This window comes from Moschus berezovskii, chromosome 6 (genome assembly GCF_049115385.1).
Source record: "Moschus berezovskii isolate FMDL1 chromosome 6, NW_MosBer_1.0, whole genome shotgun sequence".
Classification (NCBI taxonomy): Eukaryota; Metazoa; Chordata; class Mammalia; order Artiodactyla; family Moschidae; genus Moschus; species Moschus berezovskii.
In genome coordinates, this window is record NC_142465.1 from 103,996,808 (window position 1) to 104,024,485 (window position 27,678).

Here is a 27,678-nt window from a genome sequence, read left to right on the forward strand (position 1 = left end):
TCCACTGCTTAAGTTTTCACGAGCTGGTAGAGGCAATTCGAGCAGAAAGTGGGGTGTGGATTTATTCGTCTCCTTCCAAGTTTAGTATTATTCTATGCTGGGAAGGGTTGGGGGCGGGAGGAGAAGGGGACGACCGAGAATGAGATGGCTGGATGGCATCACCGACTCTGTGGACATGAGTTTGGGTGAACTCCGGGAGTTGGTGATGGACAGGGAGGCCTGGCGTGCTGTGATTCATGGGGTCGCGGAGAGTCGGACACGACTGAGCGACTGAACTGAACTGATGCATATTAACAGCTCGCTGTTTGTTGCCCTGTGTGTGCTTAGTCTCTCAGTCGTGTCCGACTCTTATGCGACCAGGCTCCTCTGTCCATGGGGATCCTCCAGGCAAGAATACTGGAGTGGGTTACCATGCCCTCTTCCAGGGTATCTTCCCAACCCAGGGAGAGAACCCAGGTCTCCCGCACTGCAGGCGGATTCTTTACCTCCTGAGCCACCAGGTAAGCCCTTACATTGCTGTAAACTGACGTTTACATGAATTCACCGAGGGCTGGACTTCAATTTCCTCACCTGAGGCTCATAGACAAGTCATTCATAACTTCTCTTTCAGGAGGAAGTAGCCAAATAGCCTGAAGACGGTATTATTCCAGTTCTTTGCTTCGGAAATGGTGAACGGTTTCACTAGAAAGGACTGAAAAGCGTGCATTTGGAGAGCGAGAAGCGCCGCGTCCCTTGGATGCCCCAGCGTGCCCCTCCTGGAAGACGTGGCGAGGCAGGGGAGCCCTGCGGCCCCTGCTGCAACCAAGCGGGGCTGCAGCGCGCGCAGCGCGGAAAACTCCGGAGCAGCCGGCCAAGCCCCGGCGCACCCTTGCTTTCCTTCCCTGCGCCCCATCCCGGCCGGAGCGGCGAGGGGGTGGGAAAAAGGGCAGCGGGCGCCTTTAAATGCTAATGAAGCCGATGCCCCAACTCCGGAGCCAACCCTCCCCACCCTCTCCCCTCCCCGGGCCCGCGCGCCGCCTAGAAGAACTCGTGCGGGGCCATTTTTGGGGCAGTAAGACCGAGCGCGGAGCCCCGGAGCCAGCGCGCAGCCCAAGAGCGCGAGCCGCCTCCGCCGCGAGACACCCCCACCCAGCCCGGCCTCCGGGAGAGCGAGCCCCCGGCCGCCGCGCCCTCCAGCCGCGCCAACTGCCGACCAACCGCCACCGAGGTGCCCGAGGGACAGCGGAGGAGGCGGCATGAGCGAGGCGGGCGAGGCCACCAGCGCCGCCGCCGCCGCTCCCAGCAGCAGCGCCCCCATCACCACCGCCGCCGCCCTCCAGCAGGCTCCGGCGGAGGCGGCCCCCCAGGACCCTGCGCCTAAGAGCCCGGCGGGCGGCGGCGCGACCCCGGCCCCTGCCCCGGCCGCCCTGGTCGCGGGCAACCCCGGTGGGGACGCGGCCCCGGGCACCGCGGCCCCCGCCTCTTCCGCCGCCGTGGGCAGCGAGGACGCGGAGAAGAAAGTTCTCGGTGAGTCAGGCGGGGAGGATCGGGGGCGCCGCTCCGGGCTGGGGCCGGGCCGCCGAGCACGTGTGGGCAACTCCAGCCGCCTGTCTGGGCGGGACGGAGCGGGGTCCCCGGGGACGTGGGGGTACTCCCCCCCGGGGCGGGCAGCCGCCCATCCCGCAGGCGCTGCCGGACCGGGGCGCGGCGCTCCGGGCCGCCCAAGCGCCCCTGGGCTCGCAAGTTGGGGGTCTTAACTGGGGGTACCGTAGGAGGGCGCTGACGCGCAGTCCCGTGGCGAAGCATCCCTGGGTGCGGAGGGGAAAGAAGCGGCAGTCGGGAGAGAGGATCCAGGGTGGGATGGAAGTGGATGCAGGGATGGGACAGGCACCCACGTGGCACGGGAACTTTGGAGTCCTCGCTTAGGATCTGGGCGAGGAGAGCATTTCCTGGGAGGGAAGAGGAAGGCGCTCGGAGGAGACAGGGTAGGGGTGGCGGAGTCGGTGGTGGTGGAAAGGCTTCTTGCTGGGCAGGCTCAGGTGTCCGTCCCAGACGCCCTTCTCACGGGGGCGCGGGAACGAGGCCAGGCTTCTGTCGGCCACATGCTGGCCGAGGGGTGTTGCAATCCCTCTCCGGGAAAGCTTGCGTCTCGGTCCCGCGTCCTCCTCCCTCGCCCTGCCCGCTGCTGCAAGAACCACTTGGTGTTTACCAATCACTCTCGTCTTCCCCGATTGTGGGAAAGCGCTTGGTGCAGCAGCTGAAAAAACTTGGTCGGAAGTGAGAGGATGACGTTCGTTCGCAGCCTCGTTATCTTGGGGACTTGTAACTTAGGAAGGGGAATCGGAAGAGGAGATGTTCAGGTCTCGGGGGCAGAACGTTACAAAGGATGTCTGTAGTGATTGTTGGTTTTGTCACGTATCTCAGCGTCCTCTCATTCACTAACGTTAACGCCCTGTGTGAGGCCTAAGCTGTGGGTGGGGATTAAGGTCTCTAAAGGGTGTGTGCTGTATATCTCATTCCCTCTTTAAAAAAAAAAAACAAAAAACAGGGAAGGTTAAGAGATGGTGTAAGATGCTTCTGAGAAATTTTCAGTATTTTGCATGGGGCATGTTTGGTCTCTGTGGCAGAAACTTGGAGGAATCATGTGAAGAAAGTTTAATTAGGATCCCATTTTTCCTGCCTTGAGAGGCCTGTGTTCATTTTTTTTTTAGGGTTAGCTTTTACTCAGTTACTGTCAAAGGAGGTGATAAATGTAAAATGTGCAGGTTAAGAAACAAAATAGCCTTTATTTCTCTAGGCTAAAAGTTGCTCCAGTCTAGTCCAGGTTGTATTGTGATATTGTTTTCAACAAGTGTTTCTTGGAACACTTCCCATGCCAAATGTCAAGAGAGACAACCTGGTTTAATCTGAAGCAGTGTTAGGATATGTTCTTAATTTATTTTCACATAAAGGAAATTTCTCAGTTTTTCACTGGATCCCTGTATCTTTCTTGAATCTAAACTGAATTTGAAACTGCAGTAGATATATTTAAAGATGAAGGAACTAGATAAATTAATTTACTCAGCCACCAACTGCTCTGACAGTCCCAGCACATCCCTGGTGGTGAGGTTGTAGGTCTTGGGTCTTTTCACTGTCACTCCCAAATCTCAACAACAAGGACAGCCTTCTGCCTGACATTTTAACACTGTCTCTATCCAGTATGTTCTGCCATCTCCTGTCCTTAGCCAAGCGGACACATGGTGCCTACAATGTGCCAGGCGCAGTGCTGACTGAAATGGAATTCTGGTTTGGGATTCTCACATTCTAGTTCTTAGAAATGGTTCTAAACCTCAGTGTATAGCCACCCGCCAGGGGAAGTAGTTGATATGACTGAGGGAAAACTTCCCTCTTAATGAACCTCACAGAAACTTGTTCTCCCTCCTTTCCCCATCCAGCTCTGTGTATGTGAAGTGAGTTTATGGGCTTAAACCAAGAAGAGTGGATGACTGTCTTTGGCCTTGTGAGGTCACTGGAAATATTTGTGAAACTAGGAAATTTTTAAAAACTAAAGTGGGAATAAAAATAACCTTCCACCTGGATTGAAGTTATCCTTGAAAATCACTTTCATCTTTCTCTTTATTAGTGTTGTTTTTCTAATCATGATTATGCCTTTGACAGTGCCTGTAGATATTAATTATATGAAAATGAATCAAAAAGAGTTCCTACCTTTATATTTTCCTTATGTTTTTCTAGTTCATTAATTTTGGGGCAAATGAGACAAAAAGCATATCATTTGAAATAATGTGAGATTTAAAAGTATATGATTGATCAAAACCAGTCTTCTGTGTACATTTAGGTCTAAAAGTTTTTTTTTTTTCTCTCTTTGCCCTGTTGCTCTAATTAAAATGCCCTAAAACTGAAGGTATTAATAGTTTAGTCTGTTTATTGGAGAGAGATCTTCCTTAGTTGGCTTAAGAACTGGAGATTGCTCAGTAAATGGTGGGCCAAATGACTTTGAAGGCAGAAAGAGTTTTTTGTTTGTGTTTTCTTTTTACAAAGAGAGCTAAACTACTTCCCCAGGCATATTCATGTAGCAAAACTCAGAACTAACCTTCCCCAGAGCAAAGTAAGCCCTAATTACTATTTTCTTCTTGAATTTAAAAGCTGAATCCTTATTATTTTTCCTTGGAAATTAAAAATGTTGTATCACATGGTTAACTGTTACTTTTATTCTCTCCTAAGCTATTTTCTTTTTTAAAGATACTCTATTGCCACATTTCTTGTCTCACTGAGTTTTGATAATTGCTTTATGCTTTTCCTGAATTTAGACCTGGGCATTTCCTAGAGGTACTGGATTTGGTATTCACAGTTGATTCAGAGGAGTCATCTAAAATCATAAATGGCTAAAATAAACATAAATCTGTGAAGTATAAGTTCCATGACCATACTATTGGTTTAGATTTCTTCTCTTGAGTTCTATTAAGACCTTACATTGTACAGAAATAGTTCTGTCACAAGGGCAAATACAGTCAGCAATCACATTGGGAGGGTTATAAGAAAATGCTGATAAGAATTTGGTTTATAGGAAAAACCAAAATTAGTTTGCTTTGATTCCCACCAAATGGAGAGAGCAGGATAAACAATGAAACAGAATCCCAAATTCATCGCAGGTTTGAAAAGGCCTGTTGCATCATGTCTCGGGGTGGTAAGAACAGAACTGGCCTGAGCCCGCCTCACTTCTATTATTACTCTGGACTCCTCTGATGGGCCCCCATCTGGCATCAAGACAAGTTTCTTCAGGTCTCTGTAGATTAGCTATTAACAAGGAGCTACTCTTTCACTATGTGGAGTTTGCCGACTGTTTGAAAGTGTGAAAGTGATGTGTCAGGTCGTAGGGGCTCACCTTGCTCGTGTGTCTATAGTCACTTTCATCAAGAGCTGTGTTGAGCACTTAGAACGTTTTTCTGCTGTAAAACTTTAAAGAGCATGTTTTCATTTTTCCCTTTAAGCAGTGTTTCTCAATTTTAATCACTGCAGAATCATATAGACTTATGACAACACCTTATCTCAGGACTTCACTGAAACATTTCCCAAGGAAGAAAGGTTTAGTCTTCTCAAGAGTAGTTCCCTATGACAACTTCACTTTCTCCATTTTCCTCTCTCTATAAACTCTGAAGTTAAGCTTTTAATGGTTTCCTCAGGTATATTTAGGCTTTAAATAATGCTATCAAGACCTTAGTGGTATGAGCTTTATCTCTTTGTAGGTCAGATACTAATTTATCTGCTTAATCCTATTTTAGCCACCAAAGTCCTTGGCACTGTCAAATGGTTCAACGTCAGAAATGGATATGGATTTATAAATCGGTATGTGTGTGTATCTCTGCATGTTTTATTTAAATATGTCCTCGTGCTGTGGCACCTGCTGTTGGTGTCTTTTCCCATACTTTATTAATGGCTTGTGTAAGTTTTCAGATTTCTGAACCGTGTAAATACTCTTTCTAAGCTACTGATCATTAAACATTAATTGCAATGCATTTCTAAAACACGGATAAATAACTTATTTTATATAATCTAGTCATTAAAAGAAAAAACAGTGGCGGTGGGGGACAATAGAGAAAGGGGAAGGGCCTTAAGATAATTGAGTCGGTATCCACAATTTCATAGAGGAGCAGTGGAATCCTAGACTGGTTAAGCAACTTTCCTCAGGTCACACAACTAGTGAGTAATTGAGCTGGATCTGTAACCCAGGTCTGGTCCAAGTCCTGTGTAGAAACCACAGTGTTTTCTTTAAACCATGGTAACTTCTAACCGTATAGGAATGAGAACACAGCTGCAAGCGGTGAGGGTGTTCTGATGTTTTTATATGATACCATCATTTTCTCTACCCCTCCTAGCTAGGACCCCGCCTTCTTAAAAAAAAAAAAATTCCTCTAATTTCTTCCTTGTATGTTTTGGTGGGCAGTGGGGGTGGGGCGGGGGTTTAGGGTAGGGTGGTGGTGGAGGGGGGGTTGTTTTAGGTTTCAGTGTAAGGAGAGCCTAGTTCACAGCTGTGCCCTGTCCTTTTAACTGTCTTGCTTTGCTTTTGCTGGGAGGGAAACCTTGGGCTCTGGTTACATACCATGTGATTTAGAGAGAGATGAGAGGAAACGGGTGTTTCGGTAGGTTGACTCTGTGTGCTTGAAGCCAGGCACCATTGTAATGTGGAGAAGTAAGGTGGGTCCCTTTTGGGTTTGGAAGTTCTTGAGGAGGATTGACTTGAGGCATCTGAGTTTAGAGGACAGACAGACATCTATGTTGTGTTTTGAAGTCCCAGGCTCTAAACTGTTGTTGTAAGTTTTCCCACTTACCTAGTCCTTTTAACTGTGAGCTTTTTGTCTTCCAACAGAAATGACACCAAAGAAGATGTATTTGTACATCAGGTAAGAGGGACGATAACTGTGACATTTGCTCTCTGAGGAGAGGGGCGTCTGTAATATGCTATTATTATCCCTTTCCCAAAGTGAAGCCCTGCACGTTACTGTTCTGCTTGGAACTCCTCCTGGGGTTTTATTTTGGCAAGAGGGCCCAGTTCCACATTTTAAGATTAGCACTTAAGCTCTTCTCTTCCATCACATTAACTGTTTTCAACAGTTTTTATTTTTTGAGCTTAATGAAGGAATAATCAGACCACGTGCTAATTTTTAAAACCTTCGGGTCTGCAGCTAAAGCACATCTATTTCCGTGTTAGCAGCCTGTGTGCCTGTTTCCTCCTTGTGTTTGGCTGGGCCCCACCTTACCTTCACCTGGGTGGGTGCCCCCTCCATCAGAGCAACTTGAACTTGGGTAAATAGCACAGCAAAGCGGATGGCTGGAATGTGTGTATCCAAGACATGGGGGCTTTCCAGGAGGCTCAGGGGTAAAGAATCCACCTGCCAAGGCAAGAGACTCGGGTTCAATCCCTGGGTGGGGAAGATCCCTTGGAGAAGGAAATGGCAACCCATTTCAGTATTCTTGCCTGGGAAATCCCATGAGCAGAGGAGCCTGGGGGGCTACGGTCCATGGGGTACAGAAGAATTGGACATGACTTAGCAGCTGAGCACAAGCAAGATCCAAGACATAAGGAGACTCCAACTCCCAGGCTAGTCCCCTCCTCTGTCCTGCTTAGCACATGTCCAGATCAAATAAGCCTGTAGTCCCCTGTATTCAAAGGAGATGTAGAAAGAGTGTAAAATACGGAAAACACGGACTTCTCTGTATAGGAAGCTCACTCTTTTTCTCCATTACTGACCTTGGATGTTATTCTGTATCCTGGACTTTTCTTGGCAAAAGAGATTACAAGCATTATGTGCATTTAGTTTTCTTTCTGTATGGTTAGTTTTCAGTGAATTGTCTCACAAATGTGTGGTTGTTAGTGAATAACAACAAAGTACAGAGACAGGTACCGACACCAGCACGTTCACCTCCAGGGCTCTGTCGAGCATCTGGTTTTCCATGTTTTCCTGCTGTTTGGCTCCTCTGCACCGTAGGGTAGTTTGGTGATTGGAGAGAGTGCTGCCTCAGAAGAAGCTCTCCCATTGTGGTTTCTATCAGTTATATTCCAGTTGTGCCTGGGTAACTGGAGTGGATTACTTTGTTCAGAAACAATGACTTTTAAAGTCAGAACAGAGCAAAAGGGAGTGTTGCTTAAAACACCGAGAGGGTAATAGAGATTTTTGGGGTAAGAACTCTGCCTTCTGGTGACTGATGGCGTAAAGGGACCTCACAAGGTTCTGTGCCAGCAGCCAACCTCACTGGCCTATGAGTGTGTGACCTGATTCCAGCCCCCCGTGAGGCTGGGCAGTGAGTCACCTCGGTGTGCTGAGGCTTGCCCAGTTTAACAGGAAAAAGGGAACGAGCCGGTAGGGAGGGGCTGTTTTTGGACTGGCTGAATGTTCAGGCGGCCTGCGCGTATATCCTGTCCTGAACTGCCTTTTTCCTCTGTGGGTGAGGTCTCTGCCCTACTGGCTCATTCTTTTTTTTTTTTTTTCCCTCCCTCCTACTCAGAGTAAGGGAAGGGCTAGATTACACATGCCTAATCGCTTTATAAAATAAGGCTGACCTAGTTCCACAGAAACCCAGAGCCCCTTTAACTGTTTAGAGATACCAGCCGATGAAATGGGAATTCATTGCAGGAATTATTTTCTTCCCTCCGTTGATTGAAAAAGAGAAGCCTGTTCATAAGCAGGTATTTTTAGGTGCCCGTGTTCACTACAGGATAATGTCATTAACCTTTCAGTGTTATTTATCAGGGAGCACATAGGGATGAGCTGACATGTGAATGATGTGATGAGAAAAATTTGAAGAAATATCACACAGTTATAGTACAGGGGTATACACTTCCCCCACCCACCCGCCTCCTTCCCCCAGGCTGTATTTTTATAAACTCTGATAAATTACTTATCAGCCTCCAGTTGGTTTCCTCATCTGTAAAATGGGAGAGGAGAAAGTTGTCAGCAGTGTTTTGTTCTTGAGGTATTTTCATATATTGTCAGAAATATTTATCCCCCCTTGGATTTTTAAAATTTCTTTTGAAGTTAGCAGTTTCTCTTGTCCACTGAAATCTCTATCCCATATTTCTGTGTTTATGTGCATGTGTAAGATTTTATGGAGGTGTCTCCCATCCCACAGCCCCCACAATGATGGAAAATAGAGTCTGACCCATGACACTTCATAGTGTGAGGAAACGCATCTATCCAGTATCACGATTAGTTCATCAGTATAGCTGTGCTTTCTATTTAACGCACCTACCAAGATGAATTTTGAAGGATAACGTGAAATCAAGAAAGTAATGTGGAACATAGTTGAATAGTGTTTTTTCGTTTTGTTGTTCTTGTTTTGGAGATGCTGGTTAGTTGGAAAAATAGATCAGGGCTTCCCTGGTGGCTTAGTGGTAAAGAACCCGCCTGCCCATGCAGGAGACACAGGTTCCATCCCTGGGTTGGGAAGATGCCTAGAGGAGGAAATCGCTACCCACTCCAGTATTCTTTCCTGGGAAACACCATGGACAGAGGAGCATTGTGCGCTGCAGTTCATGAGGTCGCAAAGAGTCGGACACAACTTAGCGACTAAACAACGTTAGATCAACGATTTCTTCAGTAGAGCCAGTAAACTTGAAAGGGATGAACTCTGTGGCCTTCTCTGACCTATACTTCATTCAGAATACTTTTTTAATCTTGACAGACTGCCATCAAGAAAAATAACCCACGGAAATACCTGCGCAGTGTAGGAGATGGAGAAACCGTAGAGTTTGATGTGGTTGAAGGAGAAAAGGTGAGAGGAGATTGTGGTTGGGTATCCAGGGTGCTGGCAATATTTTCTCACTTAGTAAGTGGTCTCTCAGTCCTTTATGAGTTAACAGTACTTTGGATTTTTACTATGACAGAAAGAAGCAACTCTTTAAGTAAAAGTATTTCTGATTATTGACTATCATATGCCTTGTTTGATGCAGTATAAAAGGATATTTTAATTTCCATTTTAATAAATGATGAACTCTATTTAATCATGGAAGGAAAAGCTAATTTCTAAAAATGACAAATATTATTTTGGTACCAAATGTATTTTCAAGTGAAATTTAAAATTAAAACAGGGCTTTCCTGGTGGCTTGGTGCTAAAGAATCCACCTGCCAGTGCAGGAGACATGGGTTCGATCTCTGATCTGGGAAAGGTCCTATATGCTGCAGAGAAACTGAATCTGTGCACCACAGCTGTTGAGCCTGTGCTCTGGAGCCCTGGAGCCGAAACTGCTGAAGCTGCACACCCTCCTAGAGCCCATGCCCTGCAGCAAGAGAAGCCACAGCAATGAGAAGCCATGGCAACGAGAAGCCCGTGCACAACTAGAGGTTAGCTGCTGCTTGCTGCCACTAGAGAAAGCTCCTGCGCAGTGATGAGGACCCAAGGCAGCCAAAAATAAAAACATAAATAAAATTTTAAAAATTAAGATAGTTTTATAGTATTAAAAATCGATAAAAGCTGTTTTGGGGTGAAAGAGACCTTTTTGTTTTAAGAATAAAATAAAATATAATCATTATGTTTTCTCTTTGGCTTGGGTTTTGAAAAGCCAGAGGCATCTTGACAGAATATAACCACTATCTTCAGATGAAGAATAACCCAGGAAGCTAAAAGGATCATTTTGATGGGCATCGACAGGTTTTTTTATGCTGTGATATGTTTAATTCTAATATTAGTAATGTCTTCTATGCTGTATTTTTTAATTGTAAGCTGACTAGTTCACTCCCAGATGATTGCTCTTCTGATATACGCACCATTCATTCTATAGTTCCTATTCTTAGCCGCTCTCAAACTGTTTCCTGTTCTAAAAGAGAAACACTTTATTTCATCTCATATAAAAATTTAAGTGATCTTTACCAATGTGATCCCAGGGTATCTTGAAGATCTTTCAGAGTTCCAAGTTATCTACCCGCAAATACTGACCTGTACTGATCCCTAATGTCCCTTCCACCTATTAAAATTTTGTCTAGCCAGGTTAATTTTACCTCTGTGTATTTTCAGCATGTGAGGTTATACAAATGGACATAAAATGGGGTTTCACTCTTTTGACTCTCCTTTGCCCAAACTTTTTATATTTTTGAAGCATTACTTTATTCGCTTGTCCATAGAGAATCTGAAGGCTATGTCTGTTTCGACAATTAAGATTTAAAGAGGGACTACTTTTGTGGACACTGTGTATGAAAGCAGGAGGTGAGTCAAGGGCCCTTCATTCCTGCCACTGCCACGCTGGGAGAAATTTCCCTCTCACTAGCTTAGTGCTGGACACTGAGCCCATTAGTGGATTCTCTTGGTACCTCACAGAGTAACAGGTTTCAGTATTTTCTAGGAAGAGAACATTATCTCAGTTATTTCCAGTGAAGAATATTCTTCCTGGTCTAGCATTCCTTTGCTCCAGTTGCTTTATATTTACCAGTTTTATGTTTCTTAAAGATAAATATGTATACATGTTGCTCTTGAATCAAGAGAGCAGAGGTTGTGGAAGCAGGCAAGCTGTATATCTATTATTTTTTTAACTTTTTATTTTATATTACAGCATAGTTGATAAACAGTGTTGTGTCAGTGTCAGGTGTCATGCTGTATACATTTAAATCAGGACATCAAGCATCTTGCTCACCTTATTAAAACGAGGGTGTGTTTTTGAGGTCAGGGTAGGAACTTCTAGTACCTCCTGCCAGTCTTAAACCCTCTGGCTGTCTAAGGCGGTGCTTTTGGTCCTTTGACTTCTTTCTGACTCGAAGGCCGTCTTTGCTTTCTTACTTTCTCAGGGTGCAGAAGCAGCCAACGTGACCGGCCCGGATGGCGTTCCAGTGGAAGGGAGCCGATATGCTGCTGACCGGCGCCGCTACAGACGCGGCTACTACGGCCGGCGCCGTGGACCGCCCCGCAATGTACGTTGTCTCTTTCATCATCAGTGGCCCAAGAAACATGCACATCTAAAATTAAGTGTGTATATTTGGAGCACATAAATGCTGTGTCTTCTCCTGGAAACACAGTGATTTATTTTTTTGGATAGGAAATTTTTTGTGTTCAGAATTCATCCCCACTGGTCTTATGGGACACTTTTGCCATTCAGCAGTTTTATCAGTTCGTTTCCATTTGGCTCAGCAGCAGCAGCAGCAACAGCCATTTAATTATCTTGTAACAAGAAGGCTTAATTATGGTGGGCCATGCCAAAGTTGTCAAAAAGGTTTTCTCTTCTTTTGGCTCCTTTATTGGCCAGAACTGAACCATGTGACATCCACTGGGTGGGGTAGGGGGAAGGGGCCTGGGATTTCTGTGATTGGCTAACATCTGGTGTTCATCCCTTGGCTCTGACTTTGACTAAGAAAGTCAGCCTTTCCTTGGCAAGGAAGAATGAGGAACAACTCTGGAGTAGGTGATGGATAGTGCTGGCCACAGAAATATTAAGTGATTTGCCTCAATTATGTAGCTGTTTTATTTAGCATGGCATTTCCCATTATTTCAAAGTTAAGCAATAATTAACTCTCTGGATTTTTAGTCCTGTAGATTGGTACCAATCTAAGTGAAAAGGTTTACAACCAAGTCTGGCTGGAGCTTTCTTAGGAGGCTCAGTTTAAAGTATTCTCAAGGCATCCAACTTTTAGATACGAGTCATTTTTTTGATATTTCTAGAATTAGTACCTGGGATTGGTACTCTGGAATAAAACTCAAGATGCTTTGTGAACACAGGATTGTGGCTATGTGCATCATCCAGGGAAAACTTTTGAAAAAAATCTCACCAGAATGAAGTATTTGCAGATTGAGAATGGTTTATATCTCTACACTTTGATAGAATAGTATTTTTCTGCTTACCTAAATGCTTCCTCTCTTCATTGTGTCCTCTTAAACATGCAGCCCAAATTGGTTTTTATCAGATTCCATATGGTATCTTGCTTTTCCTCCTGTATTTCTCTAACCCATGTTTTGCTTGTCCTATTTGATTTTTAATAATAAACTGTGTCAGAGACAGTAGGAATGGGCTACCATAGCATTTACTACATCCTGTTAACTCTTTCAGGTTCACCAGATTCATGGAACACTAGTTGTAATTGTTTTGATTTCTAGGTTAACTCAGAAGTACAAGTGGTAAAAAAGCCTTTAGTGAAAAAATTTCCTTCAAAGATGTTTCTCCTCAGCTCGAAATTCTGAAGTCATGTATGTGCTGTTTAGAAACAAAAGTATCAAAATTCTGAAAATAAACATAAATGAAGGTTTTCTGTTGTGATGTCTTTTAGGTCCTGACAGCTTCCTGAGTGTGTTTGGCAATGGTGGTGCCATTGTTCTTATTTTGTAGAACTAATCTTAATAAAAGATTTGGCTGTAGAAAACTCAGATACAGAGAAACCTAAAGAGAAAAACGATTTACAGTTTATTCAGTCACACTATTTGGGGGAACATTTTCTATGCTAAAATGCCTTTAAATCATTGGGGATTGTATCTGATACAGATTTTATAAAGTATAGAGTTACTTGGATTTTCTGAAATTAGACTGGTTGAGGCTATACTTGAAGCTTTTCCTCTTTGAGAATTTCATTGCTCATGTGGGCTTGGTTTTCGGGAGAGTTCTAAATCTTAAATACTCTCACCCCCAACATCAGTCATTTAATTTTCTTCATTCTAAATTTGTTCATTTTTTAAAAACTACAGTTACTTTCCTTAAGACTACCTTTGGCACTGCAATCCCCCTTTAAAGTAAGATTTGAAATAAAAAATTCGTTAAGGGATGTTTAGCTGTTTGCTTATATTTTTTTGATATAAAATGTTAGTATATGAAATAGTAGTTTAAATACAGGAAAAAGATAAAATGATTCAATAGTTCCTTGTGTTAATAAAGTTTGTTATATTCAGAAACTGTATTTATTACTTGTTGCTATGTATTAAAGTGCAATTAAAACTTTATTCCTAAACAAATAAAGAGAGGTATGCCATAAGTCAGTGGTTCTCAAACCTTCTGGTTTTTGGACCCATTTATATGCTTAATTATGGGATCCCAGAGTTTTTATGTACATTTATATCTATTAATATTTATTGTATTGGAAAGTAAAGCAGAATTTAAAATATTTATTTTAAAATAAACTATTACTTGTAAATACAAATAACTTTTTTTTTTTAAATGAAAGCTATTTTTTAATTGAGTGAAAAGAGTGGTGTTGCTTTAGGTTTTTGCCAATCACTGATGTCAGTTTAATAAAAGACAGCTGGATTCTTACAGCTCCTTCTGCCTTGGGGCTGCGAGGGACCACGTGTCATTGTAGCTTCTGGGAGATCCAACCCCCCTCCTGCCCCCAATTCAGGAGAGAATGAGATGGGAAAAGACAGCATCCTGCCAGCCTTATGAGAATAGTTTGACCTTGATGACCCCCTAGGAAGGATTTCAGAGACCCCCATCCACACTGAGTCGGACACGACTGAAGTGACTTAGCAGCAGCAGCAGCAGCAGCATCCACACTTTAAGAACCCAACCACTACAGGAAGCAAACCACTTAGGACCAACCACAAAATATACAAAATATATTTTTCTTGACTTTGCCCCAGTGGATGGCCAGTGTTGGGGAGACACATTTGGTAGAGCCAAATATTCTAAACTGTGTAAATGTCTTTTGGGTGGTTAGTCAACTGATACTGACCAATTCTAACTAGATGCGAACTAAATTCTTTAGCGATTAATTGCACTGGCTTCTCTGCTTCTTGGTATTTTATCTGCACAGATCTGCTTTAATCTTAATGTAGCTTATCACAGGTCATCACCTGATGATCCGGGGTAAATGCATTTTTGTCGATATACTGGAAGGGATCGTTCCTTTGGGGAAGAATTTTTTTTTTTTTCTTTCGTTGATACTCAGCCTAAATGGTATTCTTTGCTTCTTTCCCTGCTGACACCTCCTCTGAACCTCTGTTTCTTTGCTTCGCTAGTACGCTGGGGAGGAGGAGGAGGAAGGGAGCGGCAGCAGTGAAGGACTGGAGGCCCCCGCCGCTGCCGGGCAGTTCTCTGGGGCCCGGAGTCAGCCGCGCCGCCCCCAGTACCGCCCCCAGTACCGGCGGCGGTTCCCGCCTTACCACGTGGGACAGACCTTTGACCGCCGCTCCCGGGTCTTCCCCCATCCCAGCAGAATGCAGGTAAACCGGCACCTGGGACTTCTCTCCGGGACCTCACCCCTCCGTCCTTCCTCTGCCTCCTCTTCCTCCTCCTCTTCCAATACCAGCGGCCGGAAATCAAACCTTGCTTTTGGCTTCCTGATGCTGATGCTACTTAACCCCAGCAGACTAGTCTGCTTTCTGAGACCGGTCCTTCTAGTCTCATTTCTAAAAGCACGACCACATGAGCTTTGAGCCTTGCCTATACCCGGGACCCTGGTGGACAAGGTACAGTTTCAAGTTTATGGAAAAAATGAAAGACATAAAGTAAGGACAGGTGAGGGTGTCTTAAGAGCTGAACTCTGAAGTCAGTCAGGCCTGGGTTTGAGTCTTATCTCTGCTACCTACTGTGAGCTTGTGAGATTAACTTGTCCATCCCTTAAAAGGGGATAGTTGCCTCCACCTTGGGGCTGTGATGATAAAATCCAAGATAAAGACTGTAGTGTGTGACAACTCAGGATGGAGGGTGTCTATAAAGTTCTTAATTTAGATGAGATAATGTTGATGAAGAAAACCTCATATGAAAGTGGAGATGATTGTCTCTTTTTTTCTTTTTTTACTGCAAAATACTGATACAACTATTGTGAACTTGACCTGTAGTTAATAAGCCTTTCACCAACTTTGCAGTTCCCAGGAAACGTGGAAATCGTGGGAGCGGACCTCAGTTTTGGTGCCACTAGCTTACACCTTCTTCCTGTTAGTGTCCTTGGATTTTGTTTGTCCACTGAGTGTTTTGACTGATCGTTGTGTTCAGTCTGTTCTTTGCTGCCCTTTTCCTATCCTATCATGCATGACTGTGTTCTTCCTACATTGCTTCTTGTTTTTTATCCCCTTCTACTCTTTAACAGCTGTCCCTGACAAATGTGCTAAAAATAGCAAGTAGCCTTACGTATATGGAGAGATTGGGTGCATGAGGCATAGTAGGTTTCTTTAGGGCAGCACCCTGGGCCTCTAGGAAATGAGGACAGGAAGAGTCAGAGAGACTATGACACATTTATTTTTAGGGAGTCAGTAGTGCCTTCCTAAAATAACCCTCCTTCATGTGCAGCATATACATATGTAGCATATTTTTTTGAGAATATGATGAGTATCTTCAATATTGGTTGAAAGAAAAGTATATTTCACCTTAGGAATAGGAGGTTCAGAGCAAAGGGCTTCTTGTGTGCCTCAGAAAAACAGGTTGAAAACTAATTTTGAAAATGTGTGCACATTCGGGTAACTGCATTTTAGTTGTCTTAACCTGGGTTGAAATTCTTATTTATTTAGTAGCTAAAATAAGAGCCTCAGCTGCCTTTCCTGAGAACCCTTCTAATACCATACTATGTTGATTGACAGAAGTCAGCTTAAGTCAACCAACAGCACCAAATGAAGGTTTCTAAAACTTTCCAGGTTGTCTGTGTTCAGTTCAGCCGCTCAGTCCTGTCTGACTCTTTGCGACCCCATGAACCACAGCACGCCAGGCCTCCCTGTCCATCACCAACTCCCGGAGTTCACCCAAACTCATGTCCATTGAGTTGGTGATATAATGGCTTAAAATTATGGAGAGATAGCTGAAGTGGTAAAGATTGTTGAGATCAAATAGAAAAATCATTGCCCACATGTGTACAAAACTGTGAAATTTATTGGACACAACAGAAAGAAAATGGTAATATGCCAGCCAGCAATGGCAAGCCACTCCAGTACTCTTGCCTAGAAAATCCCATGGATGGAGGAGCCTGGTAGGCTGTAGTCCGTGGGGTCGCTAAGGGTCAGACACGACTGAGCGACTTCACTTTCACTTTTCACTTTCACACATTGGAGAAGGAAATGGCAACCCACTCCAGTGTTCTTGCCTGGAGAGTCCCAGGGACGGGGGAGCCTGGTGGGCTTCCGTCTATGGGGTCACACAGAGTCGGACACGACTGTAGTGACTTAGCAGCAGCAGCAGCAGTATTTCCCTTGTGTACCGAGGATGTCGTATAGCGTGATATAGCCGTGTCCAAATGATTTCCCTTTTTCAAAGATAATAATTCTCGGTATTTGGCAAATAAGTCACGGCAGTTACTGAGCTGATATCAACTGTTTGTCATCTCCAAGAAGAGAATTATATGACAGAGGAGAAGGAGCAGCATTGTTTGGCCTCCATCAAGAGACAGATGTTTGAAATCAGTTCTTAGTTTTCCCTACAGCTTTATGGAATTGGCAGTGGCGTCCATGTTTTTGTTGTTGTTACAAGTGAAGGGATTTGAGTAGTTTAAGACATTAGCAACATTTACCTAAGGTTACATGGGTGGTAGACTTTGGTTTAAATTCGGTCTGTCCAGTCTCCCCCTGTTCTGTCATTCTAGTAAATGTTCATCCTTTATATATGTTCCTTTCTGTTTCTGTGTGTGTGTGAATAGAAGTTCCTGAAGAAGCAGCAGCTTTGCTTGTTCAGAGAAGTAAGGGAGGCTCATGTGGTTGGGATGTTATGGGTGAATAGAGGGGTGAGAGGTTAGATTAAGGTAGCATCAGGGCAGACTAGGCATGCCTACTGTAGACCATAATAAGAGTTGTTGACCTATCCTCGATGTGATGAGAAACTAGTCAAGGGATCTAAACAGGGGAGGAAACGTATTTGAGAAATCACCAGACAGTTTAAGGAGGCTGGACCACAGAAGGCAGAATTAGGGAGACTAGCTCCCTCATTCGGAGAAGGCAATGGCAAGCCACTCCAGTACTGTTGCCTAGAAATCCCATGGATGGAGGAGCCTGGTAGGCTGCAGTCCGTGGGGTCGCTAAGGGTCGGACACGACTGAGCGACTTCACTTTCACTTTTCACTTTCCACTTTCACACATTGGAGAAGGAAATGGCAACCCACTCCAGTGTTCTTGCCTGGAGAATCCCAGGGACGGGGGAGCCTGGTGGGCTTCCGTCTATGGGGTCACACAGAGTCGGACACGACTGAAGTGACTTAGCAGCAGCAGCTCCCTCATTTGCCCTAGGGAGGGGCAGTCAGGGCAGGAATTAGAGTGCTAACGGTGGAGGTGTGAGGAGTGGTCACATTAGGAAGTGACAGCATCTGACGATGGAGTGAACGTGTGGTGTTAGGAGGAAAGGATACCTTGCAAAGGAAGACCAGGTTTGGGCAGAGAGACAGAAGGCATTTGGAGATCTTCTGGACACATTAAATATCACCTGCAAGGGGAGAGAAGTCAACTTGGCTGAAAAATAGGCAAGAGGTAGAGAGTGGCTTGAGTTAAGAAGATGTGGTTTTAGCTGAGGTGGGAGAAAGAGTCTTTGGGGATATTTCAAAAGTGACCTAAAAGAGGCGAGGGAACAAGGCGTTCACACACCAGGAAAGGCAGGAAGGGTGGAGGGGATGGCAAGTGTAGATGAGACTGCAGGGGCGCCTGTGGAGACATCAGAACACAGGCAAAGGCCTGGGCCAGGGACAGAGAGACTGGTAAAACGAGCATGGGCAGAAAACCGAGCCAGGGACTGAGTTTCGGGGTTCAGCAGCAGTTAAGGATTAGGGAGACAAGGAGTCTGGTAGAGGGCGATGGGAAGGAGCAGATAATGTCCTGGAAGGATGTGCTGTGTTAGGTGCTATTGAGGAAGGGAGGAAGGGAATCTGAGGCTAGGTTAGTAGGTTTGGTAACTTGGAGGTTAGTGGTGTGTGAGGACAAAAGTCTCTGAATTCAAGAAGGAGCGAAGAGCAGGTATTATGGTCCCCTTTGAGGAGCATCTGTGCTGGCAGAGGGGTTCTTCCACCCCTGTATGTATGTATGTTGTAGAGGAGCTCAGAGAAATGGGGCCGTGGCTGGTGGAAGATGTAGCGTTCGGGCAAGGTTTTTGTTTGATTTGATTATGTTTTTACATTGAATTCTCTCCTGGCCTCCCTTCCTTCACCAACAACCTAAAGTCATTTGGTGGGCAGATCAAATATGCCATACATGCACACACATCACACACATGTAACTTACGGTGTATGTATGTGCAAGTATGTATTTGTGTTTGTGTATTATTTCTGCCTGCTGAAATGGCCTGAAATCAGTGACACCTTAATAGCACTGAGCATGCCTGGCCTCCAATTTTTCATTTATGAATACCATTCTCCAATCAAAAATAGAAGCCCTTTTGGAGAACTGGCCAATTTCAGAGCCAGGCCAGAGAAAGTACAATATGAGCCTAGAACATCTTGTTGTGCCAGAAAACAAGGAAGTGCTCAAAGAATGCTGGAGTCACATCCAGAGGACCCAAGCCAGCTGGGCAGGGCTCCCATTGGCCAGTAATGATAGTAACAGATTACAGCTCATTGAATAAAGTAGAAAACCAGGAGTTTTCTATATAACATATAAACAAATATAAAAGTTTACAGATATAAACAAATATATTGAATTTGATGAAGAATGAAACATTTACTGGCTTTTGAAAGTACTTTCTTCACAAGATCCTCATACATTGCAAAGGGGTAAAGCGTAAACTTCCCCGAGGTTCTTCTCAGGGTGAACACTGTCAGTAACAGTAGGAATTAAGTAGGAATTGACACCATATGCTGGCCAACAGGATGCAGTGAGGAAAATCCAGAGCTCTGTTGCGGCTTCCCTTCCAAGGATGTGTGAGTGCAATCATGTGGAGACCCTCAGTTCAGTTCAGTTCAGTCGCTCAGTCGTGTCCGACTCTCCGCGACCCCATGAATCACAGCACGCCTAAACAACCCCAAATGAGGAGTATTTTGCAAAATAACTGACTTGTAACATCTGAAAGTGTCAAGATCATGAAAGCCAAGTAAAGACTGGAGAACTGTTCCAGTTAAAGAGACAACTAAATTCAGGGCATGGTTCTAAGTGAGTCTTTTTATTGTAAATGACATTACTGGGACAACTGACGAAATCAAATGGAGTCTGAGGTTTGAGTCTATGCTCTCAACCGCCCTGTTACTTTGTGATAATTTAAAGAACACAGTTGGAAAAGATGGATGTTATTTCAGCATGTTTGTATGCCTTAATGGAGCTGTTGGAGGAGAGGAGGATTGAGAGTTCAAGTGTCCTCGTAGGTCAGAGAGAAGGGTTGGCTTTGTGGGCACGGACCACTTAATCAGTTGAGTGAGAGAAGAAAAAGCAAATGTAGGTATAGGGTGGTAGAATTGATGGTGAAAGAATATAGAAATTCTTCTTTGATTGGTTCTCTTTTCTTAGTGAAATATGGAGAAGGAAGGGATATTACCTTTGAGTAGGAAAAAGCAGATTGAGATGTGTCTGTATTATGAAGAAATTCAGAGATTTTGGATGGGTTGGTTGGTTTGTTAGTTTTTTGTTCTTTCTTCCCTTGGAAGTTCTGTAATAAATTAATTCCCTCAGCTTCAAATAAATTTCTCAAGGAAGTATTTTTTATTATTTATTGTTATACTTCAATAAATATGCAAACAGATAAAAGGAAAAAATTATAAAAAAGAGGAATCAGAGGTGAAGGTGTGGTTAAGAGGCGTGGGGTGACCTTTGAATGTAGAAACCATTACTGTATCAGAGGGGTACCCCGTTTGTAGAATGAGTGGGTCTGAGTTTGAAATTCTCAGACCCACTGAAGATTCTCATTGCTCTAATGTAGTATATCATTCCATTTCTTTTTGCAATAAAGGTTTTCTTTCAGGAGACAAATGGAACATTTTAACATGTTTAATGTTGTAAAATAAATTTAGGTGCACTGGGCTCAGGAAAAGACTGTCTAGTGGGACTGAGTCTGTCTTTCTTTCCTATCATTCACGCACATTTAATCAGTACACGGTTCACTGATAGAAGTGAGAGTCCCTAGCTTTGTAATGAAGCCTTTTATTTTTTCCTTTAAAAATTTTTTTCATGTAACTGTGTGCTGTGTCTCTCATATCCTGCATTCTGACACTCACTTTAGCTCTCCTTGCCTCCCTCCAGGCCAGCGAGATTGGTGAGATGAAGGATGGGGTCCCAGAAGGAGCGCAACTTCAGGGGCCAGTCCATCGGAATCCATCTTACCGCGCAAGGTACCGGAGGTAGGTGACGTTGCCTACTGGGTGATTGGGGTTGTTCAGGTCTGTTTGTTTTGGATTTATTATGTCATGAGAATATGTGACTGCTTTGACCATATGTCCAAGGTTTGGTGGGGCTCTGCAATATATATATTTTTAGATGACTATGTGACATTTCCCCTGTTCCATAACAACTAAAATTTCTAGTTATCCCCTTACCAAAGCATTCTTTGTTTCTGATAACTTTCACATGATGTAAATTCATGCTTAATTTTTATTTTATTATATTTAATGAGATGAGAGCAACAGAAATTAACTGATACATTATTCAGTGGTAGCTCTACAAATGGAGGAAGAATTGGCTGCCAGCACGTTTTTGTGATACAGTAAGTCCCCTGCATGCCAATGAGTTCTGTTCCAAGGGCATGCTCGTAAGTCTAGTATGCTTTGTTCATAAGTCATAAAAAGTTAGCCTAGGTACCCACCTGACACAATCGGCTAGACAGTACTGTAATAGGTTTATAATATTTTTCATGCAAATAACGTGTACATAAAAAACTATTTACAGGGCAGCAGTGGAGAAGCAGACATAGAGAATAGACTTATGGACATGGGAAGAGGGGAGGAGAGGGTGAGAGGTATGGAGAGAGTGACATGGAAACTTACTTACCATATGTGAAATAGATCGCCAACGGGAATTTGCTGTATGGCTCAGGAAACTCAAGCAGGGTCTCTGTATCAGCCTAGATGGGTGGGATGGGGAGGGAGATGGGAGGGAGTTTCAAAAGGGAGGGGATATATGTACACCTGTGGCTGATTCATGTTGAGGTTTGACAGAAAACAATATAATTCTGTAAAGCAATTATCCTTCAATAAAAAAAATTAATTAAAAAGCAAACAACAACAACAAAAAACCATTTTTTAATCTTAATAGTTCAGTACCTTGAAAGCACAGCAGTCCAGTCCAGCAGCTGGCACACAGGGGCTGGCATCCAGTGACCAGGCAAGAAGAGTTACTGCCTGGAGGAGGGGCAGGAGGTGGGAGACGGTGGAGCTGAAGGACCGCCAGCAATAGGAGATGGAGGGCAAGCACAGTTGCATCTCTGAAAGTTTGCAACTCGTAGGGGACTTACCATACTGAATGTTCTGATAATGAAGTGGTCTAATGCAGGGGTTGAATCAACTAACTACAGATCGAGTTGTCTGTGTTTAAATTCCACCCTACGACTAGCAGCTTATCTGTAGCTCTGTCTCCTTCTCATAAGTTTCAGGACTCCTCTTAGATGGAGTCACCAGGTTTATAAAATGGACAATAAGGAATATTCCACAGTTGTCAGTAAGGTTAGATGTACTCTAAGGCATTTAAAAGACGCTTGCTCCTTGGAAGGAAAGTTATGACCAACCTTGATAGTATATTAAAAAGCAGAGACATTACTTTGCCGACCAAGGTCCGTCTAGTCAAGGCAATGGTTTTTCCCGTGGTCATGTATGGATGTGAGAGTTGGACTGTGAAGAAAGCTGATCGCCGAAGAATCGATGCTTTTGAACTGTGGTGTTGGAGAAGACTCTTGAGAGTCCCTTATACTGCAAGGAGATCCAACCAGTCCATTCTAAAGGAGATCAATCCTGGATGTTCATTGGAGGGACTGATGCTAAAGCTGAAACTGCAATACTTTGGCCACCTCATGCGACGAGTTGACTCACTGGAAAAGACTCTGATGCTGGGAAAGGTTGGGGGCGGGAGGAGAAGGGGACGACGGAGAATGAGATGGCTGGATGGCATCACCGACTCTGTGGACATGAGTTTGAGTGTACTCCGGGAGTTGGTGATGGACAGGGAGGCCTGGCGTGCTGTGATTCATGGGGTCGCGGAGAGTCGGACACGACTGAGCGACTGAACTGAACTGAACTGAAGGCATTTAAGATAATCAGAATGTTGCCTGATGTATAGTAAGCCCTCGATAAATTGATTATTAGTACTCCCAAGGATGTTAATAGTAGTGAAAGGAGTGTTGTTTTATTTCTGCTTTATCCCTTGTGAAAACCGAATTGGCTAGACTCCCCAAGATTCATTATAAGCTTTTTATATTGTAAGCCCCCTGTTCCTTTGCCCTGTCCTTGAAGAGCTTCATTCAAAAATGAGGTCCATACCCCCTTGAAGTTTGGCAAAAGGGGATTATTGACAGGAGAGTAAGCTCAATTACTCGAGCTCTCCTGATTGACAGCATTCTACATTCTTTTTTCTCACAAGATTCCTTGTAATTTTAGATGCTGTCGTTCTACTGATTCACTCCTAAGGACTTTGGAAATAAAAGAAGCTTCATAAAAATGTCTTAAGGAAAACAGGAAAAAGATCCTGCAGATCCCAATTTTGTCAGTCTCTAGCTGTGTGTGACCTTGGGAAGGTTATATTCGACCTTTTTGATCTATAAAAGCAGCGATCCTATGTGGTTCAACCAAATACTCACCTTTAAGCCTCTTGGTTTTCTCACTCTAAATCTTAAACTCACAGAATTAGCCTTGAAATTAAATGAGATTATTAACATGAAAGCATAGAGCACAGGCCTATGTTAGTTTTCTTGTTGTGTCGAATCCCCTTAGTCTCCCCGTCTTCAAGGCAAGCTGTCCACAGAGGGCAGATACCAGGCACTTCTCTTAATTTTTGCACCCACAGTGCCTGGTAGGACCAGAGTGTATGTTCTGTAGATGTTTGTTCACTGCAGATAGTGTTCAGGTGAAGGAGGAAAATGATTTGAAAAATAGTTGTTTTGCTTTTTATCTCATCATCCTTTTGTTCCATTTGCCACATTAGCGTTTCATTATTCTACGAGTAAGTCTTGATCCCGTGACTTTTTAAACCTTTAAAGACAAAACCTGCTGTTCTTGAAGGCCCTTTCCAGTTGCACACGTTCTCTTTTCTCTGCTCCAGGGGCCCTCCTCGCCCACGACCTGCCCCAGCTGTCGGAGAGGCTGAAGATAAGGAGAATCAACAAGCGGCCAATGGTCCAAACCAGCCACCTGCTCGCCGTGGATACCAGCGCCCGTATAACTATCGGCGTCGCCCCCGTCCCCCTAACGCTCCTTCACAGGATGGCAAAGAGGTGAGGCCAGCTAGTCAGAGGAGATGCTGCCAGACCACCCTGGACCGTGTCAGCCTTTCGTATTCCCTTCTAAGGGTGGTTTCATAGTCTGAAAACTGAGGCCAAATATGTATCATATATGTATCTTTATGTGTAGTAAAATTTTCGTAAAGGTATGTATATACACAGAGGGTGAGAGAGAGAGAATGCCTTGCCCGTATCGCAGACCAAATATTTGCACTCAACCAGTTAACACTCGAGTCAGAACAGTGAGAGCGCTCCAAACAAAGGGCAGCGTTTATCGAGAGGAACCTGCCTCTCAGCATGTGTTGAAAGTGACTGTATATTTTTTACGACTCTCAGCTGTGGAGAGTGATGGTGTTTAGTTACTGTTGGGAAGCCATTCTTGGGTGGTTCTAATTTTTGACTCCATCTTTAAGAGTAAAGATTTTGCACAGTGATTTACCTCCGCAGGCAGGAAGATCCCTACTTGTGAGACCTTTCAGTCTTGAACTCTCCACTGCCATGGAAATTGGTTCATTTCTGGTCTGTGGTTTTATTGTCCGTTTCAGACCAAGGCAGGTGAAGCGCCATCTGAGAACCCTGCTCCCGCTCCCGAGCAGAGCAGTGCGGAGTAACAGCCGGCTCCCCAGGCACCTTCACCATCAGCAGGTAGGTGGCCCACGCGGAACTGATGTTCTCTTTAAACAGCGCCGATTTCTCAGCGGCAGCACAGAGCAGTCTAAACTAATCCTGCAGTTCATCTGGGCCAGCCTCTTATCTCCATCAGGATGAGAGAGAAAGAGCTGTTTCCGTGGTGAAATATCTCTGAAGCTGATCTTATTTTGCTTGGTTTTGGAGACATAAATGTGCAGACAGAGTTAATGAGTGTCAAAGTCATATTCCTAGATAGACAGTTGTCAACTATTAACACCATGTCGGAAGATTTTTTGAAAGTTTTACTTTTGTGACACCTAGTGGCCAGTTTGATAATTTTAAAAGCGCCTGCGGGCTTGCTCTGTGGCTTCAGACTCTGGACTACCCTGTGGACTGTAGCCTGCCAGGCTCCTCTGTCCATGCAGTTTCCCAGGCAAGAAACTGGAGTGGGTTGCCATTTTGTTCTCCAGGGGATCTTCCCAACCCCAGGAAAGAACCTGCATCTCCTGCTTGACAGGCAGATTCTTTACCACTGAGCCACCCGGGAAGCCCAATGTGCCTGACAAGGCTTCATTTTAATAACAGAGGACTGTGACCTGTGGAACAAACAGGAATTTTTTTGCCTTCCCATTTCCCTTTGATAGCCAACATTATTTATGTGTAGTGCTTAAGAGCCCTTGGGTTTACGTGTCCAGTGCAGGATCTACTCCTCATTTGCTTGAATGCTTTTGAGCAGTTTATTTATCCTCTGCCACAGCCTGTCTGCTGCGGGTAAAATAGGGATATTAACTGGTCTGGGTATTACAAAGACAGACGTGGTGGTATCCCACGTATGAAGTACTGAAGCAGGGTGTGGCGAAGAATAACCTCTCCATAAAGTTAGCTTGTTTTTCTTCATTATTGCTTCCTGCTTTTTTTCTGTCTTCTTGCTAAAAGTCTTGGAAATTGTATTTGCATAGGTAGAAATATACTGGAAAGACTGACTCAGCGAGTCTTACAAGAATATATAAGCCCTAGTTGGTTTCATTCTGGATTTTTCATCTAATAAGTCCTGAGAATTTGATTTTTTAGTATTTCTCGGTTGTTGCCCTTTTCATGAAATAAATAAGGAAGCAACATTTAGTTAAAAGAGTTTTAAGCTTATAGTAGTAGTGTTATTTTTTAAAAAATTAATATTTCATAAAATTTTAAGATCATTTTAAGTTTCTACATTTTAAATGCCATCTGCTTTTATATGCAGAGGTTTGGATTTAAATTATGTTTCACAAGATAAACAAGTGCTATGCTAAAAATATTCTGTTTTATCTGTGGGTAGCGTGGGCAATTTATCATAGAAATAAATTCCATATTCAGAGTTGCTTGCAATAATTGACAGGATTATATTATTTGGCCATAACCTTTAACTTGGTAACATTATTTCTAGGTATTGTTCCTGAGGAAATAATCCAAAATATAGGGGGGAAATTTCTATTATAATCTAGTATTGGAGAAGTGGTTGAATATTGAGATATATCCATATTAGGAGATACTGTATAACCACTAAAATGATCATGAAGAATTATCAGTGTTATAGTATCATTTATTTGAAAAGGGTTCATGATGATAATTTTCCTTTTTATCATTTTACAGAATTTTTACCATTTTGCACTGATTGTTCTTGTTTATAAAAATGTTTTATTAGAAAGTTTCCATTAAATTCATGTTTCAGTTTACAAACCTCTAAAAGGTACACATGTAAGATTTTGTTTTGAGCTTTTGAAAATTATTTTTGTACTGCATAAAAAACAGGTAATTTTTGCCTTTTTATTCTTTAACGCTTGGTCATCTTGTCAGTCTTTAATAAGTCTGATGTGAATATTTTCCAGGTGACTTAATTAATGACCATTCAAAAAATAAAGCATAAAGCAGACCACGACCTTATGAACACCAAAGAAACGTCCCAGCAATAAAGTGGAAGATCAGTAACCAAGATGTGGACATTAGAATGTTTACTACACTTCTTTACAAAGCGGACAACTACACAAGGAAAGTGTCAACCATTTTTTTCCAGCAGCTGAGATCCTGGGAACGCCTGCACATAACAAGAAAGCGACCTCCCCAGTTTCAGCAACCACTAGGTTTATATTTTTTTTCCTGGTTTTTACTGTTTTGGTAATATGAATTGAAAGAAGAATTATTAATACCACATGGGGAGACCCCCCCACCAACCAAAGAAATCTGAAATATATAGTAAATGCTTTTTCCTTTTCTGTTCATTTTGGATGCTGGTGCTAAACTTCCAAGTGTCATGATTTAAAAAAAAATTTTATTCCTTTCTTATTTATTTCTAAGATAAGGGGAGGGTAACATTTTGCTTTCTTGTGTAACTCTCTTTGAAAATGTGCAGTAGGAAGTTCCGCAAAAATAAAATTTTTACCCTTGAAAGGAAAGATGTATAACTGGAGTATGTTTTTCTATCTGAGCACATGCTTTTGTCTTTTTTCCTTTTCCTTACTTCATTCACAGAATAGTAAGCTCAAAGCCAAGTGTACAGGTGGATTTTTGCTATTTAATAAATGTAGGAGCCTGAGCTGAGAGCAGAGGAAATGGGGTTCTTTTTGGAATGAACAGGTTCACATGTGAGCTCAGCTGTAGGCATGCTTGGTGCTCTCAGCTCCTGAGTCATGCTTGTTGAGGTGGTTGATGACATTTCGGTTAACAACTTCCTTTAAATTACTGAAGGGGTTAGTAGTCCTAACATCTTTGAACTTCTAACTGTAATGGCTTTCCACACCAACTGCTGTGTCCTAGTTGTCTACCTGTGTCTTTCGGAAAAGAGGAAGGGGGCCTCTTTGCAGCCGCACTACAAATTTCTTCCCCCAGGGAGTAGATGGCGCCCCCAAGTGGAGAAACACTACAGCACTGCTGCTGCTAAGTCACTTCAGTCATGTCCGACTCTGTGCGACCCCATAGATGGAAGCCCACCAGGCTCCCCCGTCCCTGGGATTCTCCAGGCAAGAACACCGGAGTGGGTTGCCATTTCCTTCTCCCATGTGCTGCAGTACATGTCAATTCTATGTAGTCACTTCTCAGATCCGCTGTACCGATCAAATGATTTATTCCTTAAATCAGGTACCTCCTGAGCCTGGGTTTGAGTCACGCACTGTTCTAGAGGCACAAACCCACAAAAGACCCACTGAGTTTGTGTGTTAGTGAAGTCTTCTGTTATTGAGTACTGAAGGTTTCTAAAAACTGCAGTTAAAAACACTTTACCATTCTAACACCTTTACCTCTAAATACCGTCCATCAGGGTTATAGCTATTCGAGAAAAGAAAAAAAAAGTAACAAGAAGTGCAAAGAATCAGAGGAAAAGTCTAAAC

General features: G+C 43.5%; 1 protein-coding gene and 1 long non-coding RNA gene across 3 annotated transcripts; both read left to right on the top strand.

Moving 5' to 3' along the window:
- The first annotated feature begins 1,010 nt into the window (after positions 1-1,010).
- YBX3 (Y-box binding protein 3) lies at positions 1,011-26,748 on the top strand. 2 transcript variants are annotated; one of them, XM_055396801.2, is made up of 10 exons: positions 1,011-1,506; positions 5,259-5,322; positions 6,344-6,377; positions 9,157-9,246; positions 11,250-11,372; positions 14,398-14,601; positions 20,509-20,606; positions 23,512-23,683; positions 24,235-24,334; positions 26,185-26,748. In XM_055396801.2, exons 1-9 carry the CDS (start codon positions 1,236-1,238, stop codon positions 24,298-24,300), a joined length of 1,122 nt encoding a protein of 373 aa, XP_055252776.1. In that variant the 5' UTR covers positions 1,011-1,235; the 3' UTR covers positions 24,301-24,334; positions 26,185-26,748. The 2 variants fall into 2 exon arrangements, with proteins under 2 accessions (XP_055252776.1, XP_055252778.1); XM_055396803.2 differs by lacking the exon at positions 14,398-14,601 and having other exon boundaries at positions 1,016-1,506.
- Positions 15,070-19,224, top strand: LOC148777702 (uncharacterized). The gene is made up of 2 exons (XR_016037674.1): positions 15,070-16,022; positions 16,366-19,224. It is a non-coding gene; the product is annotated as an uncharacterized LOC148777702 (long non-coding RNA).
- Positions 26,749-27,678: the final 930 nt, after the last annotated feature.

What these genes read in the sequence shown, in the direction of transcription:
- YBX3 (XM_055396801.2), top strand. Translation starts at nt 1,236, where the DNA reads ATGAGCGAGGCGGGCGAGGCCACCAGCGCCGCCGCCGCCGCTCCCAGC. An exon ending in AAGATGTATTTGTACATCAG is followed by an intron (nt 6,378 to 9,156) that starts GTAAGAGGGACG and finishes TAATCTTGACAG; the next exon opens with ACTGCCATCAAGAAAAATAA. An exon ending in TACCGCGCAAGGTACCGGAG is followed by an intron (nt 20,607 to 23,511) that starts GTAGGTGACGTT and finishes TCTCTGCTCCAG; the next exon opens with GGGCCCTCCTCGCCCACGAC.